The sequence below is a fragment of the Nematolebias whitei genome, chromosome 10, assembly GCF_014905685.2.
Source record: "Nematolebias whitei isolate Nwh7 chromosome 10, NemWhi1, whole genome shotgun sequence".
NCBI lineage: Eukaryota > Metazoa > Chordata > Actinopteri > Cyprinodontiformes > Rivulidae > Nematolebias > Nematolebias whitei.
Window position 1 is genome coordinate 13,614,632 of NC_056507.1, and position 21,589 is coordinate 13,636,220.

Consider the following 21,589-nt stretch of genomic DNA (forward strand, 5'->3'; position numbering starts at 1 on the left):
CCTAACCATTACCAGTACATACCTAACTCTAAGCCTAACCATTACCAGTACATGCCTAACCCTAAACCTAACCATTACCAGTACATACCTAACTCTAAGCCTAACCATTACCAGTACATGCCTAATCCATCCTCAATTCACACATTAGTCCTAAACCTAACCCCTAACCCACCAACGACATTTGAACCTTATGGGGACCGGACTTTGGTCCTCACAATGTAGTATGTGTTCAAAAACAGTCCTCACAAAGTAACAGAAACAAGCACGTGCACACACACACACACACACACACAATCTGAAGGAATGAGTGTGGCGTTCAAGGACACTTTGATAAACTTATGAGTGTCATGGAGATTCTTATTGTAGAGATTTTTGCTGGATTTTGTATCAACTGAATTTAGAGATTTTTGCGTCAGTCTGGTAGCGCTGAGCTGCAGTAGTCTTGAAGTAACAAACGATCTGACTGAATCATTCTTAAACGGTGATAATTTTACAGAAAGATTTTAAAATATACATTTTTAAAATCTTTCATCCCCAAACCATACATTGCAGACTTCGTCAGCCCACTTCTTTGTATTCATGATGGTAAAAGCAAGATGTTTACATAATGTGAACATCAGGGGTGCACAGCTGGAAAGAGCAACACCACAGATTTTATTTACTTTAATAAACAAATTAAAATACAGCTCTTCATGTGGCTGTATTTATTAAAAGTGGTGTCTGCTGTTCAGTTTAAGTTTTTTTTTTAATGTGATCTCACTTCTAGTGTTAAACAATGGTTAAATTTTAACACATTGTTTTAATCTGACATGGTTAAAGAAAGTTTTTATTAAATAAAAATAGTTTAACATGACACTTTTTTATTGTCAGGGCTTTTAAATAGTTTCTCAAATAGTTTCTTGCTGATGAGAACAAATAAAGTTGCATAAAACATTTAAAGTACAAAAAAAACACAATACAAAAGCAAAGCGGAGAGTTAACTACAGATTTTTAGATTCAATGAACAAATTGTAATTGTTTAATCCTCAGCATGAGCTGACCACCTAAATGCACAGTTCTTTAAACTTTAGTTGGAGTTCAAGTGAAAAATATTTGTTTTTGTTTAATAATTTAATCCAACAATGGGGGAGCCAATCAATGTCAAATTAAAGTCTGCATAAATGCAGATGTTTTAGATTACAGTTTTCCTTTGGCATGTATCATTTTGTTGGACAGAAAGTGTTATAATGTCCTTTTTTTTTTTTTAGGTTATAGGTCCCATGCTATAAGATTGTTTAGTAAGACCAAATGTAGTTCCAGATCTTATAACTGCAGGCGTTCATCAGACAGAGATTGAATGAAGCCACTAATCTGATCATGTTTTATCATAATCACAATAATGACCTTTGAGTGTCCCCTCCCAGGATTTTCTGCTTGTAAACACATTATGTTCTTATTGCTTCTTCAAAATGTTTTCCCACTTCTTTAAAATTACTCGTTCTCCATCTAACTCCTGCATTGAGTGTTTGCTTGATGTGGATGTTTGTCGGCTGCTAGATGCTGGAGGAGAACGCTCGGGTTGCACTGATGATCGAAGAATCCCTGCGAGACCAAACCATACAGATGGGGCTGTATGAGATGGAAAACCTCTTAAACAGGTGTGAGATGCAGTTTGTTTGGATGTCTGGCCTTAAAAGCACGTTGTGTTCTGTATAAATAAATATAAACTTTAACGTTCAGGTTTCGGGAGGCTCTGGTTGACTTTGGAAAAGATCATCGCAGAGATCCAAGCAACAACAAGAACAAGTTCTACCTCCACTACCTGCTGGCTTCCATCAGCAACTGCATCATCCTCAAGTAAGATTCTGTCAGAGTTCTGGTTCAGACATCTTCCCTGATCCACGCTGGCCATCTTTAATACTTTGAAGGTTCATGCTCTGAGGCATCCTGGTGAAGATGATTTTCTGTATTCTGGTGTCATATTCTCAGTTTTTTTGGAGGCTTCCTTTAATTTGGGGCTGCACAAAATGCTCATATTCATGATTAATCACTTTTAATATCCTTTTAAATGATAAAATAAAGCTGAATTAAAATAAGCTTAGGGTGTTGTCATGGCACTAAATAGTTTTTAACAATAAATAAATAAAAAGTGTGTGTCGTCTTGTATCTGATACAGAAAGTCCACGGAGACCCTGCAGCAGCAGCAGTCCTCCAGGTCTGCGGGTCGGTTCTCTCGGACTCCTCCCAACCCTCTGGCAGCTCTGGACCGGGCCGTGCGGCGGGCGTGTCGTCTGGTGATGGACCACCTGCTGCTGGACCTTCAGCCCTTCCTCCCAGGACTGCTGACTCGACCCTGGCTGGTCCAGGGAGATCCCATCCCCAAACTCTGCAGCATCCTGGAGCTTCACCTGGAACTGTACGGTCGAGTTCGAACGCCCTGCCGGCAGGTCAGAGATTCAGAGAGAATGCATTTCAGACTGAGCTTTAAACCTGGAAAACCATCTGATTCAATCTGATTTTGTCTGAGAAGCAGAAATGAGCCCCACTTTCTGCAGAGTGAAACGGATTCCTCTGCCCCGTGTGACGGGATCTTTAGCAGATGCAGAGGAGAATCCTGTGTTAAACACTTACAACGGTGATGTTTCTGTGTCTGCAGCGCCTGCAGGAGGAGGCCCAGTGGCTGATGGTGGTGGAGTACGTCAGGGCGTTGATGCAGAAGAAGTTGGTGTGTCGCAGCGCTGAGGACAGGAAGCAGCTCGCTCAGCAGATGCTGCAGGATGACCAGCAGCTCAGGGACGTCTTCCACAGCCTGGTGAGGATATCATTACAAATATTTAATCATGTTTTAGCCAAGTTTATAATGTACTGCAACTCTGCTGTATCACATTTTGTAAAAGTATCTACAGCAGACAGCGGGACAAGGCACTAAAATGATAACCGGAGAGTCTTATTTTATTACACCTTTTGAACAACTCTAAAAGTAGAAGTAAAATATAAACATGGAGGGAAGAATCAGTGGCCAAAGGGCTGATGTATCCACTTATTTAAAAATGTTATTACCATTATAAACAAAAACACGCTGCTGCATCTGTTGTTGATTGGAGCTGCATTTCAGCTGGTGGTCTTAATCATTTTGTTTTGGTAAATTTATTAATACAGAGAAGTGAACTGTGTATGTGTGTGTGTATGTGTGTGTGTGTGTGGGGGGGGGGGGGTCTCATAATCATGAACCTGCAGGCTCGTGCCCAGGTTGTGTCAGGAAGGGCATCGGGCATCAAACAATTGCCAAATCTTTTGTGAGTTTGCTCACTGTGGCAGCAACCACCTCCTTTTTATGATTTAATCCCAGTGATTTAATTAAACGCCTTCAAGTATTGAATAAAAGTTTTGATATATGTAATTGTCATATCATCAGATCTGCATGTCTGTGTGTGTGCGTGAGTGTGCAGGAAGGTGAGGGGTCAGTTCCTGAAGTGAATCCTTTGGCTTTACTCCCCATCCTGGCTGACTTCATCCGGCTTAAAGACCCCGGCATGCTCACACTGGAAGTTTCTGGACTTGCAGCTAAATATCCAGACATCAGGTAACCATCAACTGTGCATAAATATTCTTCCACAAACTGTGTGTGTGTGAGTGTCTGAGGGGGTCGTTTTGTTTTATTGATGAGATTTACCAGTACACAGTTTAATGGTGTTTTATCTCAGACTAACTGACTTGTTGTCTGTTAACAAACTTAATGGATTCAGTTTTTCTAAAGTGGGAAAGATTATTGTCAAGAGGAAAAAAATCAAACACAGCTACCGAAAGTGCCGTCAAGTTTCTTCCAGGGTAGACCATGTGTTAGTAAAAACCTTAAATAAAGCACAAGAGTCTGATGATAAGATGTGACGACGTTCAGCGCTCGGCTCAGTTTGCTCCAAGATTCATAACTGCACGTACGTATTCATTTGTCTTCTTCCAGTCAGAACCAGTTTCAGTCGCGTCATGTCTGAGAATCAGGTTGCCTTTCATTGCCAAACGAAGCATCAGCTGTTAACAGTGTTGCATCAAACTACAAGACTTCTGAAACAGATGAAACCAAATAAGACATGTTTGATGCACAGCAGGACGTTTAGCATGAACACCTCAAAGCAACCGTCCAGCACAATGGTGGAGAATCGATGCTTTGGGAATCACTGAGTCGACCAGAAACTCCTGTAGACCAAAGGCTTCTAGAGTCAAATGTGAGGCCATCCTGTCCAAAAACTGAAGCTTGGACCAAACCGGGTCATGATGCAACAAAACAATAATCTCTAACTCAGCAGCATGGCCTAAAACAAATACAAAGAAAAGATGTTGCAGTTGTTCAATCAAAATCCAGACCTGAACCTCATTGAATGCTGGGTCAGACCTTCAAAAACTGCAGAAACAATTTAGTTACAAAACTCGATCAACCGAAACAACATTGTAAAGAATTATTCAACAACTGAGACTGATGAAGTCTAACAGAAGATGAGTGTGGTTTTAAAAGCTGTTATCTGGAGTGTTTTATTTTCCACAGACTGGTTCCTTATTTTAATTTAACATTTTTAAATAAATAAAGTTACAGTTTGGTATTAATCTGCAGTTGATTTTCCCTCTTTTAAAATCTGGTATTAACTAAAAACGTTGACTTTTTAGAAATGTATGTCCTTTTCTCTTCGATCCCTCAGCGAGGAGCACGTGACTGTGCTGATGGACGTCCGAGGCGATGTCTCCAGGGACATCCGAGGGGCCGTACTGGACCTACTGGAGCAGAGTGCACCCCCTCTTCCAGTCGGATACCGACCCATCTTCACTGACATCCTGGTGCCTCCCTCCACCCTGGCCTTCTGTCTGCCAACAGCCAAGTGTGCGTGACAGGGACCCGGACATGTTTTACAGATGAGTCCATGGATGGCAAGATGCAATAATGTCTTCATCAAAGCATCACTAAATGCAGGAGGCCATCATGGATCAATTTTTTTTAAAGGGCTAAGTTGATGACCTGCTGGTACAGGTCTAAATTAATTTGTGCTTTTTGTGTTTCTCATGCTGCAGATTTATTAACACAACTGTAAGCAACTACAAAAACATTACACGACACCTTCTCTTTTGAGTTGGTTTGGTTTTGTTGTTACTTGTGCTGATCAGACATGTAGATTTGTTTAAAGAATTTGTTTGCGCATGTGTAAAATCTCTGATAATTCAACAAACCTTTCCAGTTTGATAGACGTATGGAAATACTTACATGTACAAGTTTATCTGGAAAAATAATCCAGCAGGAAAATGTGAGTAACTTCAGCTGCTAAATCTTTAATTTCATAATTGTTCTCTTTTAAAAGTCACTTTTATAAAGTATGCTTTTTTTTAAATTGTCTCCAGTTTAATCTTGTTTAAATGGGATGCTTTCCTCTAATGTGATAAATGTATTTATTATATTTGTGAGTTTTCTGCTATATTTAATTTTGTACTGATTTGTCTTTTTATGAATGATTCCTTAGATACACACTGTAAACTTTACTACATAAAAACTGAGCTATGAACCTTCTTTGTGGAATGGTTTAAGATTTTATATTTTTATTGCATTATTGAGCATGGACTTAATTTTATATTTGAGGTTTGTAGCCCTCTAGTGGCCACTTACAGAACTGCAGCTGGCTGACACTTCCGGTGTGGACCTTTTGTAAGAAAGGTCATTTTAAAAAGTCAAAGCAAAGGTTGGACTGAATTAGGCATAGAATAGTGTTTTGTAGACTGTTAAATGGGTTTATAATCTGTTTAATCACAATTATTTTAAAAAGTCCCATTATGATCAGAACTCTTCTCGTTAACCAACGCTTTGAATCATTTAGGGACTTATTTGTCGCCTTCTTGTAGACAGGAAGTTAACGGTTTTGTGAATGGCTACATCTGATTTTACATCTCTAATTAACCACAGCTAATTTAAAATAAATTTCAGAAGTAGCCACAGCGAACTATGTTGCATGAAAACTTGACAATTATTTTTACGCGGGATGCCCTTCCTGATGCAATCACAGACCACCGAGCTACCACAGCTCTCTGTGTGGAGCAGAGAGCTGCTCTCTAGGGCGCACAGGGATCCCAGACCTCACCTCTGTCTGGTAACAGCTTTCCCTGCCTCTGACTGGCGCAGATTCTCACTGGCGAGGCTCAAAGCATTTGGTTTTTGTACATCTGTGAAAGCTTCCTCGTGACGGTGCAAGTATTAAAAATCTTCTCATATCCTCAGAGTGACTTAACTGAGCAAAGAGATGATGAAAGGACATTTATGTTATCAAACACTGACTTCCTTCCAAAAAGCGAGCCAAAAAAGAAAAAGGTGAAGGAACTAACATCACAGTTATACAGACAGCATAATTTTATTTTTTTTGTACAGCTAACCACAACAGCAAAGGCAGCTATCGAAGCATCATTCCAGGTGAGTCACTTAATAGTTAAGCCCAAGAAGTCCTTCCAAGATGGAGGTATTCGTTGAACTCGTTCTGAGACTTTAAAACCAAACCAGAAATTTAATCTTCAAAGCTCTTCAGGTATCAAGAAGTACGGTTACACGGTGCTGTGTCAGTCAGAGTTTCTTTGTCATTCCACCACATGTGGTGGAATGAGCTTGTGTACACAGGGTCCCAGTTACATCCAATAATAAAATGTAAATGAAAAACAGTAATAAGATCTAAGATATGAACAAAGAAACACAACTAAAAATACATTAAGCACTAATAGCACAACATGTCGAACAGCAACATGAACATGCATGAACACATCAACATGAAACTGATCAGCAGCAACATGATGTGATTTTTCACATTAATTGTTCTAGATATTCATGAGTCTAACAGCCTCAGGGTAGAAGCTGTTCCTCAGTCTAGTGGTTCTACACTTAATGCTCCTTAACCTCCTTCCTGAGGGGAGCGGGGCAAAAAGTTTGTGTGCTGGGTGAGTGGAGTCCTTCATGATGCAGGTGGCCCTCTTCTTGAATCTGGAGGTGTAGATGTCTGATGGTGGGGAGGCTGACTCCAACAAACTTCTGTGCAGTCTCTGCAAAGCTTTTCTTTTCTTGAAGAAGCTTTTATTTTTCTTGTGAAGCCATGGCTGAGGATTTGACCCAGCAACCTTGGAAAGATATCACGGACTGCGAGTGTTTCTCGTGAGTTTACGGATGTGACTGACACAGCCCAGCTGTGCATTTTTGTTCGGATGGTGTTTATCTGGAGTGGAGGATGAGATTTTGACACTACAAGCTGACATTCAGCTCAAGTCCAGGGCTCATGGACAGTTCTGGAATTTACTCACAGAGGAAAAGTACTCCAACGTGAGGAAATTTTACCTCCTTGACTGTGTTATTCAGCTCCACTTATTTATGTGAGTCAGCCTTTTCCCACAGGAAGATTAAGTCCAAATATCGCTCCACCATGACTGGTGACCTTTTGGAAGTTTGAGGCTGACTGTCAGCAGCTACTGTCCGGACTGTGCATCCCATCCCTGGCTGATTCCATTCAGTGCAAGTCATCAGAGTAAAGTATGATAAAAAAATTAACAGAGTTGTACTGCACAATATAGGTTAATGCAGTTATGCAATCAATATACTATATTATAGACATAAAGAATACTTAATATGTTTATAAATAAGTATATGTTTTGTATTTTTATAGTAGGTAGATCACTTTGACTTGGTCGTTTTACAAGTAGCTCGCATACTGAAAAAGTGGATACCCCTGATTTAGATCACAAAGCTTCACAAAATGCTAATTTTGAGCATGAGCCCTAAACTACAGCTCCCTGTTAGTTGGTTTAAGAGGGGTCACGTGACCAAAATGGATCGTGATTATGGTTCAGCAGCAAAAACATCTTGAAAAATTAGATACAATACAACATCAGGCATTAAGACTGCACAGGAGCATTCAGAACCACACCAACAGCAGCACTACAGGAAGAAATGGGATAAATGCCATTAGATCTAAAAAGAACAACTAGCAATAAATCAATGGATAAATTTACAAAGCAATAACCTAGATCATCCAATATGTGATAAATCAATGCTGAGAAAAAGAAAAAAGACAAACAAGATGTTTTGGATGGGTCATAAGAAATAAAACAGAAGAATTTCAAATATGCAGTTTAGAAATTAGTTCAAATCCACTTTTCTTTTGTTTTTTCAAATACCTCTTTGTTCTTGCTCATATTTCTGATATTCTAGTACATGTATTGTTTCATCCTGTCAGCAGTGCTCACATTTTTCTGTATTGTGCTTACTGAGTCATGTATGTCCATATTTTAATCTTGTTATTAATCTTTCCTCCTTTCTGCTCCTTCTTCCAGTTCTCGTTTCTCCTACTGTCTTTTTGATCAGCTAAAACCGTCTTCGTTTTCTTTCTCCATCCCATCTTTTTTCATTCCTCCTTCAGTTTTTGTTTGGTGATACATTGTTTCCTCTGATTTGTATGTACTGTGAAGTTAATATGATTTGGAGTTGCCTTCTTATCTGCCATTTCATTTCCTTGGATTCCAATGTGTGCTGGCACCCATAAAAATGCCACTGTTAATCCCATCCTTTGTATTCTGAATAATGTGTGGAGTATTCTAATAAAATGCCTGACCAGCTGTCTCAATGATTGTGTTTAAACTCAATAATGCAGAACTTGAATCTGAACTTTTTAATAGTTGTACTTCTTCCACCCACTGTACTGTTAACATTTCTCCCGTGTACACCGATAAGCCGTTGGTGATTCGTTGTCCTACCTTTATTTGAAATTCCAGGACTATTAAAGAAGCTATAACTATTTTTTTAATAGTTTTTTATGCGTCTGTATAAATTTGAATGTACTGATAATAATTGTTTATATATGTCTGTACTGTATGTGAATCTATAATGTATGTCCTGTCCTTTTTCATTAGTGTCATGTCTACTGTTGCTTCCAGTAAAATCTAGGGCGGTACAACGTAACTTGAGGAGCAAACATACAACTTATGATTAGATATTTTAAGAAAACAAAATTAATATAATTTGATCTATACTGTACATATACATAGTTTATTCATACATACAGACTGATGAAACACACTCCACACCATTTGGTGGCGGTAATGCACATCTACAGGGTTTTTTTTTGTTTTTGTTTTGGCACCCAACTAGCAGAAGAAGAAGAATTGATCGTGACGTCATCAAGCAATATGGCGGTCTTCAACCCAACGTTGTGTCTGTAATCCTGTTATTTTTACCAGAAAGCAGTCCAGGAGAACTTTTTGTTTTTTTACCCTTTATTTTCCTTCAGTCCGGACACCCGAGCGGGGATCTGTCGAGATGATGAAGACTTTCTGCGGGAGAACAAACCCGACCAGCGGAGCTCTGGACTGGGTGGAGAGCGAGGAAGACTACCACCAGGAGATAGCCAGGTAGAGCCGAGCCAGCAGATAATGCGCCCAATTAAACAGCATCTGGTTATTAATTATTAATCTGCTTTAGATTACATGCAATTTATGGAAAACAAGGCCAGAAACACAATATTTAAAGTTTAAGCACAGTGTTTAAACAAGTGTTTTTATGTTTGAAAGCGTTGGCTACAAATAATAAAACGAGAATGTATCAAAATTAAATATCCTCCTTTCTCTCAAATATATAAAATGAATTAAGACTAAAATTATTACTTCAGTGAGATGAAATACAAACTTGACACGAGCTTTTTAAAAAAGTAATCTAGTTTCATCTTTTAATTTGTGTCCTGACTGAATAGTTGAAGATTTAAAAGTCATGCTTTTTGCACATTTTTATTCATATTTGCTGGTATTTTTAATAATTCTATGCAGAAATGAAGCTCTAATTTGATATGTTTGTGTGTGTGTGTGTGTGTGTGTGTTTCAGGTCATGCTATGCTGACATGCTGCACGATCATGACAGGGTGAGACCTCTGTTAAAGCATTTTAATCACTGCTGAAGTTAGTTTCAAGCATTATTTATTACACAGAATACTGTTTTCACTTTGATAAAATAATGCAGCAAAGCTCAGCTTTTATCTGAACTAAACACGACGGCAACTAATTGTGATAGTAAGTTAATTTTAGATTTTAGATTAGATTTTTAGGGTTTTTGTTTTGATATTGTTGAGTTAAAACTTAGCTCCGGACCTTCGTTTTATCAACTTTGTTCATATTTTTCACCAGAACTGAAAACTTCTGTCTTTCAGAATGAGAAGTACTATCAGGGCATCCGGGCTGCCGTAGCCCGACTGAAGGCTCGAGACGAGCGGGTCGTTGTCCTGGACATCGGGACCGGAACCGGCCTGTTGTCCATGATGGCCATCACTGCTGGCGCAGACTTCAGCTATGCTGTGGAGGTACATAAACACCCTGTGTGCGTGTCTCCAACTAACTTCTGGACTTAGAACATGTACAAAAGTATCTATTAAAAATTTGAGTCCTGTGTAAAACTGTTATTTATATTTGACATCAGTTTGATCTGATGGCTGCTACTAAAACACAAGTTGTTGTGAATTTGGTAACTATTTTCACGAAGAGCAGCACGGTGGCGCAGTTGGTAGAGCTGCCACCTCTCAGCGAGCAGGTCGCCCTGGTTCAAATCCCGGCCTGGAGCCTTTCTGGGTGGAGTTTGCATGTTCTGTCTGTGCATTCGTAGGTTTCTTCCGTGTACTACGGTTTCCTCCCACACACCAAAAACATGCATTGCATAAATTGCCCCTAGGTGTGAGTGAGAGTGTGAATGGTTGTCTCTGTATGTGTCCCTGTGATGGACTGGAGACCTGTCCAGGGTGTCCCCCGCCTCTCATACAGTGACTGCTGGAATTGGGCACCAGTGGCCCCCGTGACCCAAAAAGGGAAGAAGCGGGTAAAGATGATGGATGGATTTTCTTATGAAACTGAATTCAACTTGCAGCTAACGTTCATTTTCAATAATGCATGATTATAACATGAAGATCTAAGAATGGAAAACAAAGAAATCACAACATCTCAACCTGAACAATCAGTACAAGTCAAAAATATTCAGGTTCTTATCACAAGATAAGAAAAAGCTACAAATTCTGACCTTTGAGAAAATGTTTAATGTTTCTTCTTTGTTGTTTTTGTTTTATATATTATTTAAAAGTGTTAAATGTTGATTTCTTAGGTTTTTAAACCAATGGCTGAAGCAGCTCAGTGCATCATCCAGAAAAATGGATTCTCTGACAAGATCAAGATAATTAACAAACACTCAACAGACGTGACCGTAGGACCAGGTCATACACACACACACACAAATAAATGTACTTTTTGGGGACTTTGCATTGACTTCCATTCATTTTCTAAAGGCTAACCTTGACCCTTACCCTAAACCTAACAATTCACACCTTAGTCCTAGTCCTAAACCTAACCCCCCAACAAGACTTCTCCTTATGGGGACCTGGCTTTGGTCCCCATAAAGAGCAGTTGTTCCCACAATGCATGATTTTTTGTAAAATTGGTCTCTACAAGTTAACCTGAAGCAAAAATGCACACACACATATACACACACACACATTTGTATTCCACTCCTTATTAGTACCTTGTATTGACTTCCATTCATTTCCAGTTACTTCTATAGCCTAACTCTTACTTTAAACTTAACCTTATCATTACATACCTAAGCCTAAACTCAATTCACATATTAGTCTTTAATCGAACCCCTAACTCAAAAATGGCATTCTGCCATATTAGGACCGGCATTTGGTCCCAAAAAGGACAACTGGTCCTGAATAGGTGGGTGCTTATACCAGAACATGCCCTAAAAAAGTAACAAAACCAAGTACACACATACACAAAGAGCTGGTTAATACTCAGTCTGTAAAATAACCAGTTTCAGCTGCATCCTCCAGCTCCAAAATGTGTTCAATAAATTAAAGAGAAAAAAAAGTAGAACATAGTTAATCTGATCTTTTTATTATGAATAATTATTTCATCGTTCTTATGCTTAAAGGACTCGTCGCAGTCTCTAACATCAAACATTGAAAGGTAACTCGAACCTCTGTCAAACAGAGAAGTTTGAGTTTACTCTGATTGTTTTCTAGATCTGTTGCTATGAGTTTCTGAAATGTGGCTCTGCACTCAAAGCTCTTTTATCCGAATACTTTGCTGAAGCAGTCAGAGCGTAAGTATGTACTTGTACATCCAAACTGACTTCTCGATGCCTCAAGTCTTCTCCGGTTTCTGACATAATTGACGTCAGCTGTTTCTTTTTGTAAACAAATAATCGTGGTTGTTGGCAGCCATTCTGATTTTATCTTAAGCACACGTTAACCATTGATATAAAAAATGTACACATTTAGTTTTTTTAATGATTAAAAAAAAATAATAATTCATGACATTGCAGCAAGTACTTGCAATAAAATGCATATTTTCAGAATCATTTGCAATTCATCTCCTGTTCTGTGTTTGGCTCTATTAATGTAAAACAATCCTGTAACTTTAGTTTTAAACATGATTATATATTGTAAAAGAATGATTTGTGTCTTGTTTCAACAGATGGAGATATGCAGGAAAAGGCCAATTTATTGATCACAGAGCTGTTCGACACGGAGCTGATCGGTGAAGGAGCTCTGCCCAGTTATGAGCATGCTCACCAAAACCTGGTCCAGGTTTGTGTTGTAATCCTGAACTTTCACTTAAACATGTCTGTCATGTTCTCACTGCTCACGTGTCTGAAAACTGAAAACACAAAAACTTAGTGTGCTTAAATGATGGTGTTAGTCTGGAGATTCAATTCGGTTTATTTATATAGCACCAAGTTACAACAGAATATATATATATATAAAATTATTATTTTTATGTAGGCACTGGGTTTTCTGATCTTTTTTAAAGTACTTAGGTTTTTTTTTTTGTTTTTGCTGTGACTCCTCCCTGCAGGAGGGTTGTGAGGCGGTCCCTCACCGGGCCACTGTCTACGCTCAGCTGGTGGAGTCGGAGCTGCTGTGGAGCTGGGCGCAGCTGCAGTCGATGGAGGTGGAGGGGGCTCGTTTAGTTCCACCGCCCGCCATCGGCCACTGCGCCGGGGCTCATTCTGTGTGTGACATCCAGCTGAGCCAGGTTCCTCCCGCGTGCTTCACCCCTCTGAGTCCTCTCTGCACCATGTTCAGGTAAAAGAAGCTGCAGCCCGTCCTGCTCCATCGTTTTCTCTCTGCAGTCATCAGTCATTCTTTCAACTCCATCATTTCCAGTGTAGACTTCAGCAAACCAGTAAGCAGCGCCTCTCAGTCCCACTCCTCCAAGTTTGTGGCTCAGTCTGGAGGTCGGGCTCAGGTGGTCCTGTCCTGGTGGGACCTCGACATGGATCCAAGTGGAACCATTGTATGCACCATGGCTCCCAGCTGGATGTACCCACAGCCAACGATGGCCCCAGTGAGTTACTGATCCGAGTGTCAGGAAACATCTCCTTTTCAGCTGTACTCTATTTCTTTACTCCTATATGTTGAAATGGAGTGAAGCCAATATGTAATTTCATGGTGCAATGACAATAAAAGTTCTTCTGTCTAATCTAAAACCCTTTATCTAATTGGTTAATAAATATTCACCAATTACCAGAAGAATAAAACCTGAATAAACACCAGATCTCAGACTAGAGGAGACTGTTGTAGCGAGACAGATTCGAACTTGGGCGAAAAGTGACAATGAAAGGAAACGCGTTTATGGAACGAACTACCAGAATATATCAGGCTCCGACAGTTATTTCGTTTTTAAAACCTAAAATTTGTCTCAAAGAGAATCGGTCGTGGTCATTCATGAAATGGATCTATTTTAACTGTGAAACTTAGAGAGTGTGATTTAGTGAAGTTCAAACTGTTTAAAAACATTTAACTTATTTGATTTTATTGAAATGAAAGCAAGTTAAATTTTAGATTTAGTTGCTGGGGTTTTTTTTATAGCTAGTGTTTTGTAAATCTTAATGAGCTAATGTGCTCAATTTAAGTTTTAGCGACTGTTTTGCGCTGATTTTACAAACCGGATTCCAAAAAAGTTGGGACACTAAACAAATTGTGAATAAAAACTGAATGCAATGATGTAGAGATGGCAAATGTCAATATTTTATTCGTAATATAACATAGATGACAGATCAAAAGTTTAATCTGAGTAAATGTAACATTTTAAAGGAAAAATATGTTGATTCAAAATTTCACAGTGTCAACAAATCCCAAAAAAGTTGGGACAAGTAGCAATAAGTGTCTGGAAAAAGGAAATTGAGCATATAACGAATAGCTGGAAGACCAATTAACACTAATTAGGTCAATTGGCAACATGATTTGGTATAAAAAGAGCTTCTCAGAGTGTCAGTGTCTCTCAGAAGCCAAGATGGTAAGAGGATCACCAATTCCACCATTGTTGCACAGAAAGATAGTGCAGCAATACCAGAATGGTGTTACCCAGCGTAAAATAGCAAAGACTTTTAAGTTATCATCATTACTCGTGCATAACATCATCAAAAGATTCAGAGAATCTGGAACTATCGCTGTGCGTAAGGGTCAAGGCCGTAAAACTCTACTGGATGCTCGTGATCTCCGGGCCCTTAAACGTCACTGCTCCTCAAACAGGAATGCCACTGTCAAGGAAATAACAGAATGGGCTCAGGAATACTTCCAGAAAGCATTGTCAGTGAACACAATCCACCGTGCCATCCACCGTTGCCAGCTGAAACTCTACAGTGCAAAGAGGAAGCAAGCAAGCTCCACAAGCTCAGACGTTTGCACTGGGCCAGGGGTCATTTAAAATGGAGTGTGGCAAAATGGAAGACTGTTCCGTGGTCAGATGAGTCACGATTTGAAGTTCTTTATGGAACACTGGGACGCCATGTCATCTGGACCAGAGAGGACAAGGATAGCCCAAGTTGTTATCAACGCTCCGTTCAGAAGCCTGCATCACTGATGGTATGGGGTTGCATGAGCGCTTGTGGCATGGGCAGCTTGCATGTCTGGAAAGGCACCATTAATGCAGAGAACTATGTTCAGGTTCTAGAACAACATATGCTCCCATCTAGACGTCATCTCTTTCAGGGAAGACCCTGCATTTTTCAACACGATAATGCCAGACCACATTCTGCAGCAATCACAACATCATGGCTACGTAGGAGAAGGATCCAGGTGCTGAAATGGCCAGCTGCAGTCCAGATCTTTCACCTACAGAGAACATTTGGCGCATCATAAAGAGGAAGGTGCGACAAAGAAGGCCCAAGACGATTGAACAGTTAGAGGCCTGTATTAGACATGAATGGGAGAGCATTCCTATTTCTAAACTTGAGAAACTGGTCTCCTCTGTCCCCAGACGTCTGTTGAGTGTTGTAAGAAGAAGGGGAGATGTCACGCAGTGGTAAAAATGGACTTGTCCCAACTTTTTTGGGATTTGTTGACGCCATGAAATTTGGAAACAACAGATTTTTCCCTTAAAATGATACATTCTCTCAGTTTAAACTTTTGATCTGTGATTTGTGTTCTATTCTGAATAAAATGTTAGATGTTGGCACCTCCACATCATTGCATTCAGTTTTTATTCACAATTTGTTTAGTGTCCCAACTTTTTTGGAATCCGGTTTTTAGTTTTAGCTACTGTTTTACTAGCTTTAGCTTCCGTTGTTCTAATTTTAGCTTTGTTCTGCTCATTTTACTGACATTTGAGTTTTAGCTTCAACAGGTTTCAGCATTCACTCTGGTCGTGGAGGTCAAGCTCAGGTCATGTTTGTAAATCTAAACATGTCTTGTTTAGTGGCGGGATCACTGGATGCAGAGTGTTTACTTCCTGCCTGTTGAAAGCCAGGTGGCTCCAGGAGACGAGCTCAGCCTGACGGTCTGCCATGACGACTACAGTCTGTGGTACAGCCTGCAGTCTCTCAGGTATATTTTGAATTATTAATATTTTATATTCTTCCCTTTCTGTTCAATCAGACCTTCTCCTTTTTATTTAACATAATCGTCCACAATAGCTCAGCTGATCCTTGAAATGCTCTGTACGTTTCAGTCAGAAAGAAGTGCAGTCTGAGTCTCCTCCCTCTCGACCTTGTTGCACCTGTCAGGCTCACCTGGTTTGGACTCGGCCCCGATTCGGTGAACTCAACGACAGACGGCGAACAGAGAGCTACGTCAGCGCTCTTCGCAACGTAAGCGAGGATCGACATCATGACCAAGTTTACGTGATTGTTTATTTGATGCGTGGTGTCGTGTCCAGGTTCTGAGCGAGGACAGTGTGTGTCTGTCCGTCAGTGATGGAAGTCTGCTTCCTGTGTTCGCTCGCATGCTGGGAGCTAAGAAGGTCCTCTGATTTCACACACAATGTTTCTCAAACTCAAAACGACTCCTTTACGGATTTTTCTTCTTGTGCTTTTTGTTTTCATCTCAGGTTTTCAGCTTGGAAAACTCCAGAATGTCTAAAAAAGTTATTGAGCAGGTAAACCTGGAGAATTCAATTCACTTTAAGAAATGTACAACTTTTAAACTAAGAGCGAATACTGGGAGCTGAACATTTACTTAAACTACTCAAATTAAAACAAGCAGAACAGGTGCTCAAATCAGTAAACAGTAGCTAAAAGCTAAAATTTGCTAAACCAATTCCACGCTTCAATTAAGAAAACCATACTTAACAGCTACAAACTCTTAACTTAAAAGTTTAAATTAGAAAAACAGTTTTTAAAGCTGAAAATTACAAAACCAAGACTAACAGCTTCAATTAGAAAAACAGTAGCTTAAAGCTAGATGTAGCAAAATCGTAGCTAAACACTAAAATTAGCAAAACCATAGCTAAAAGATACAATTAGGAAGACTGTACCAAATAGATAAAATAAGTGCAAACCCCCCGACAAAAATAAAGCATGTTTTTGAAGGGAAAAAAAAATGTTAATGTATTTCTATTGGGAACATTTTTGTAAATATGGCTAAATTATTTAAATAAGGTTGAATTATTTAAAAAGTATAAAAGTTATAAATACTAAAAGTAATGGCACACTCTGAAATTAACTGGATGTTTTGATTAAAATATCCACTAATTATGCAGAATCAGATTGCCTAAAACAATCAGAAGACAATATAAACAAGTAAATGATGGTTATCTTGTTGGTAAGGATTATAAACTTTTATTTATTTATTTTTGTTAGGAGGTAGAGCTGTCTTTTAATTGATCCTGGTTTATCATTATTTTGAACAAAATAGGACTGACTGTCCTAAATTAAAGCAAACGCCAATGGAGAGCGCCCCCTGCAGGATTTGAGAGAGAATGCAGGTTTAATGCAACATGGCTGGCTTCAGTTTTCAAGCACATAGTTTTAGATTTTAAAATTATAATTACAGTTTAATGAAGAAAGCACGTGCTTCTTCCAGAATAAGAAAAAAATTGTCATTTGCTGTTTTATTATAAAAAGCTCTTGGAGTGATCCTGGTTAAGGCCTCAAGACAGATTAACATCTGTTATGAATAAATCAGATTTAAGTGAAGGTTTATGAAAGATAAATGGATTAGTGAAGTTTGGTAAAATCCAGGTTTGATAAATCTGAAGTGGAACTTGGTTCTAATGAAGAATCTTTACTGATTTAGCACATTTTTCTGTGCAGGTGTTGGAAGCGAACTCCATGACAGGAGGAGTTGAACTGCTGGAAATCAGACCTGAGCAGCTGAGCAGTCAGGATGTGGGAGAAGAACAGGTGCCTTCATCTTTGTGTCTGTGCAGATATAACGAAGGGGGGTGGGGGGTCAAACTCATGCTAGAACAGTAACATGGTTTTATCTTTTACAGAGCTGTGCAATGTCTATACTTGGCTTCCACAGAGTAAACATCCCTTGAGTTTAGGAGCCTTTTTATCCCTGAATGATTCATATTTCAGCCTAAAAAATTAAAAAAAAATCTGGGTTTAGTGGTCAGGAGGACTGAAAACCTGACAAGCTGGTTAAATGTAACATGTTTATCAAGTGTATCTTGCATGTTTTAATATTTTAGTGTAAATAAATGTCACCATCTTTTAAAGATCTCCATCCTTATGGGGGAGCCGTTCTTTAGCTCCAGCCTCCTGCCGTGGCACTCCCTGTCTTTCTGGTACCGTCGCACCGCTGTGGCGGGTCTTCTGCGACCCAGCGTCACCATCCTGCCCTGCTCGGCCTCGCTGCACATGGTGGCTGTGGAGTTCCAGGTCAGATAGTCCTGATCAACCTAAATCAAATGCTGTGTTTTAAACAGTTTGTATTTTGAACTAGGGTTATATGAGATATTGAAATAGTCAATATCTTACCTGCAGTAGAGAGCAGTCAGAGTGATTTGGAGGAACAAGGGGAAATTCTCAGGACCCATATCAAGTCTTTTACTTTACTTTTTTACTTACCAGCTCTACAGAACAGCAGCTCGGGTCCGTTCCGGCTCGGTTCTGGTTTGGCAGACCTACCCTGCAGCGACGAAGCCCCCAATGTTCTAAACTCTTAAACCTATGTAATTTTAACAACATACACATACCAGTATGTACACTATAGCTACGTACTGCAAAATTTTATATGGGTATTCGCCAGCCGGTTCTGGTCCGGTTCTGATCGGCTCTACAGTCCTTGAGCACCAGATGCTTTTAGAGAGAGCTGGACCTTTGTAGAGCCAGCACAAAACCGCACAGTGGTCCCGATCGAGTCCAAGTAATCCAGAGGGCTCCGGATGAAAAGAGTCCCGGTGAGATCTGGAGAAGACACCGGATCTCCAAGCAACACCTTCCCACTCAAGAGGCCTCATGGGCCTGCAAGCAGCACTCAGATTGACTGATGTCCAATTCCCGGTCGGTTCTCCACAGCTCTCTGCATCCACTGAGCGCCAGTCACTACGAATAAGGACCGAACTTTTTCGGATCGGATCAAAACTTTCCCTCCATTTCAACAGAAAGCGGCGGTCAGAAGCACTGTTGGCTTCTGGGTAATGTAATTCTTTTGACTGGCGAGACAGCTTATTGAGAGAAAATTACAAAATGGCGCCTGTCTGAAGTATTTTTTTCGTTAAATTTTTACCGTATCCCGTATTAAAGTTGACAATCGTGTCGTGTGCAATCTTCTTTTTTTTTTTTTGTCGTATACAATCTCACTTTGAAAAACCACGAAAGAACGAGTCCACAAAAGTCGAACCGCGAAGTAGCATGGGACTACTGCACAATGTAAATAACCACACATAAAAAAATAAGGTCCAAGTTTTCTAATCACTGTTTTACGTCATGCAACAGCAAAAACGACTAAATTTATTGTTCTGTTAAAAGTCATCGATAGTATAAATTAAATTAAAACTTTTCACGATACATTAAAAATTCATGTATTTTTATGGTTTTCTAAATAAATATCGCTTTTCAACATCTAGAATAGACTCCCGCAGTTTGCCTTTTCATCGGTTAAAAGAAACGTGCTTCAAAAATATTCAGATTCTTGTGTTTTTATACAAAGATTTAAAGGTAATCATTGTTTTGTCTTTACTGCGGGGTGGTTAGGATTTGTGGAGGATAAGAGCTCCGTGTGGAACATGTGAGGGCTTCGACGTCACCCCCATGGATGAAATGGTCCAGGTAACGTTTTAAAATCTGAAAATGTCTACAAGGTTTTTCATCCAATAAAATCTAATTTGTTGGCGCTAATTTTGTAGTATTTGGTTAGTTTATTTTGAACTTTGAATGTAAAAATGAAAATAATGTATTTATATTTGTTGAATTTCTAATATAAAATGTCAGAACTATTCAGTACAAGGTGCCACTTCAGCTTTTTCAATCATTTTGTTGGAAAAATGAGCAAACGTGGTGTGAGAAGACGAGCTTCAGCCGAACTCTCAGGAGTCGGGGTCTGGTGGGCCTGAACTCCAACTCGGCTGTTTATCGAGCAAAAAAAGTCGTTAACGGCCACTTGTGTCTCCGCAGCGGTCTCTGGACTTCCGCGAGTCTCGTGAGGCGGAGCCCCACCCCTTGTGGGAGTACCCATGTCGAGCTCTCACTCAGTCCGCTGCTGTCATGACCTTTGACTTCACACGGTGCGTCCCTCAGCAGCCAATCAGCAGCCAGGGCTCGCTGCCTTTCATAAGGTACATTCACTTCCATTCTACTTAACACTGTAGTCCTGATTTTACACTATTGAAATAATGTGAGGAATGAGATGTTTTTTCTTATGAAGTCACATTTTATAGTTTTATTTACCATTTCAGTTAAATATTTATAATGCAAGGTACATTTTCAGACAAAAAAGGCCCATTTTAATTGCCGATTTTAAATTATTTGATTCTAGTTTGATTTTTCTTCCCGTTTTAGGAACGGTCGGTGCCACGGCGTCGCCTTATGGATGGAAATGCATCTAACTGATGACATCACTGTCAGCGCAGGTCTGACTCGACCAATCACTGAGCAGGTAACAAGCTTCATTCAGAGAATTTCTCTGCTTTTCTTTCCCTCTTTGGTTAATTAATCATTTGTAGTTTCAATCTGTCAAACCCAGTGGTCCTCAAATTAACAGGGCACGTCTTTAAGAAAATGTGTATTTTGCACAACATTAATATTTATTATGTAAATGCGACCCCTACATTCCAGCAGAGTAGGAACCACTGATTTTACACATTTACTTCTCATTTAGATTTTTTTTACACATTCAATAACAACTCAAGTGTTAAGAGTTGTATCTAAAAATCTTGCTGTATGAAATCTGGGTTTGTTGTGTTTTTCCTGCAGGGTGACTGCGAGTGGACTCGACACAGGAAGCAGGGAGTTTATTTCTTCAGGTCGCCGTGGGAGAGTTCAGGTGACGGCAGGACTGCCGTATCTTACAGCTTCACCTTTGAACCCAGTTTAGGAGACATTAAGATGGACTTCAGTCAGTGTACATCTGTCAGCGACTGAAGAAGTGTTACTTCAGCACAGTTTTTGTGGATATTTAACGATTGTTCTCATTATTGCTACAATGACTGAAGTTACAGTTTGCCTTTTTACGATGCATCATCTGAAAACATCTTACAAGACTAATTCTCAGGGTTTGTGTGTGTCAGAGATAAACAGTTATCCTGAATTTACAGAAAATCTGTCAAGTAAAACCAAACGTTGTTGCAGTGTTTTGTTTTACATTTGTTTAGTCTTGGCTGATTTTATGGATTCTGGTTCAAATTGTGCATTTCTAGTTTATCTCTTCTATAGTTCAGTTTGTCACAGCTTCGCACGAGAAGCTGCACAAAATGACAACAGCAACAAGATGAACTTTTTGCAGCTTTTGATAAACCACATTTTATACATCAATATTTGAAATGTTTGTGTTGTGCAGCCCAATTTAAAAATGTTTACGTCCTTGGAACAACCAGTTTAAACGTCTGACCAATTGAATGAACATTAAGACGCATTTTGCTTGGATGCCATTTTGTTTAACTTGTTTCCCTGAATTATTTGGGGATTTGTTAAATATGGTTACCCTAGAGTAAAATAATTTAAACTGTTAAATACAGAAGACGTTTTGACACACAATGAAATTAACCAAAGATTAACATAATCTGCATAATCTGGTTTTAGTTTATTTTGATGAAACGGCACAAGTTGAAACGACTCCTCAGCCCTCATGTACATAAATATGCTTCATTTGAACAGTTTAACTGTTTTGTACTTTATGCTGTAACAATACCA

The 21,589-nt window shown here is 39.4% G+C and overlaps 2 protein-coding genes across 2 annotated transcripts in view; both read left to right on the top strand.

The window, feature by feature from the left end:
- exoc3l1 (exocyst complex component 3-like 1) overlaps nucleotides 1–4,857 on the top strand; it is a 19,133-nt gene extending 14,276 nt beyond the window's left edge. Inside the window, exons 10-15 of the mRNA XM_037682664.1 lie at nucleotides 1,537–1,637; nucleotides 1,720–1,836; nucleotides 2,156–2,426; nucleotides 2,636–2,791; nucleotides 3,429–3,562; nucleotides 4,671–4,857. Coding sequence (XP_037538592.1) covers nucleotides 1,537–1,637; nucleotides 1,720–1,836; nucleotides 2,156–2,426; nucleotides 2,636–2,791; nucleotides 3,429–3,562; nucleotides 4,671–4,857 — 966 coding nt within the window. The remainder of the gene's footprint in view (nucleotides 1–1,536; nucleotides 1,638–1,719; nucleotides 1,837–2,155; nucleotides 2,427–2,635; nucleotides 2,792–3,428; nucleotides 3,563–4,670) is intronic.
- Nucleotides 4,858–9,149: 4,292 nt separating this feature from the next.
- prmt7 (protein arginine methyltransferase 7) lies at nucleotides 9,150–21,282 on the top strand. The gene is made up of 17 exons (XM_037683379.1): nucleotides 9,150–9,390; nucleotides 9,857–9,893; nucleotides 10,179–10,328; nucleotides 11,117–11,225; nucleotides 12,487–12,599; nucleotides 12,868–13,097; nucleotides 13,179–13,359; nucleotides 15,712–15,839; nucleotides 15,964–16,102; nucleotides 16,171–16,254; nucleotides 16,342–16,389; nucleotides 17,546–17,635; nucleotides 17,957–18,118; nucleotides 19,436–19,510; nucleotides 19,856–20,016; nucleotides 20,240–20,336; nucleotides 20,654–21,282. Exons 1-17 carry the CDS (start codon nucleotides 9,299–9,301, stop codon nucleotides 20,819–20,821), a joined length of 2,064 nt encoding a protein of 687 aa, XP_037539307.1. The 5' UTR covers nucleotides 9,150–9,298; the 3' UTR covers nucleotides 20,822–21,282.
- The last annotated feature ends 307 nt before the right edge of the window (nucleotides 21,283–21,589 follow it).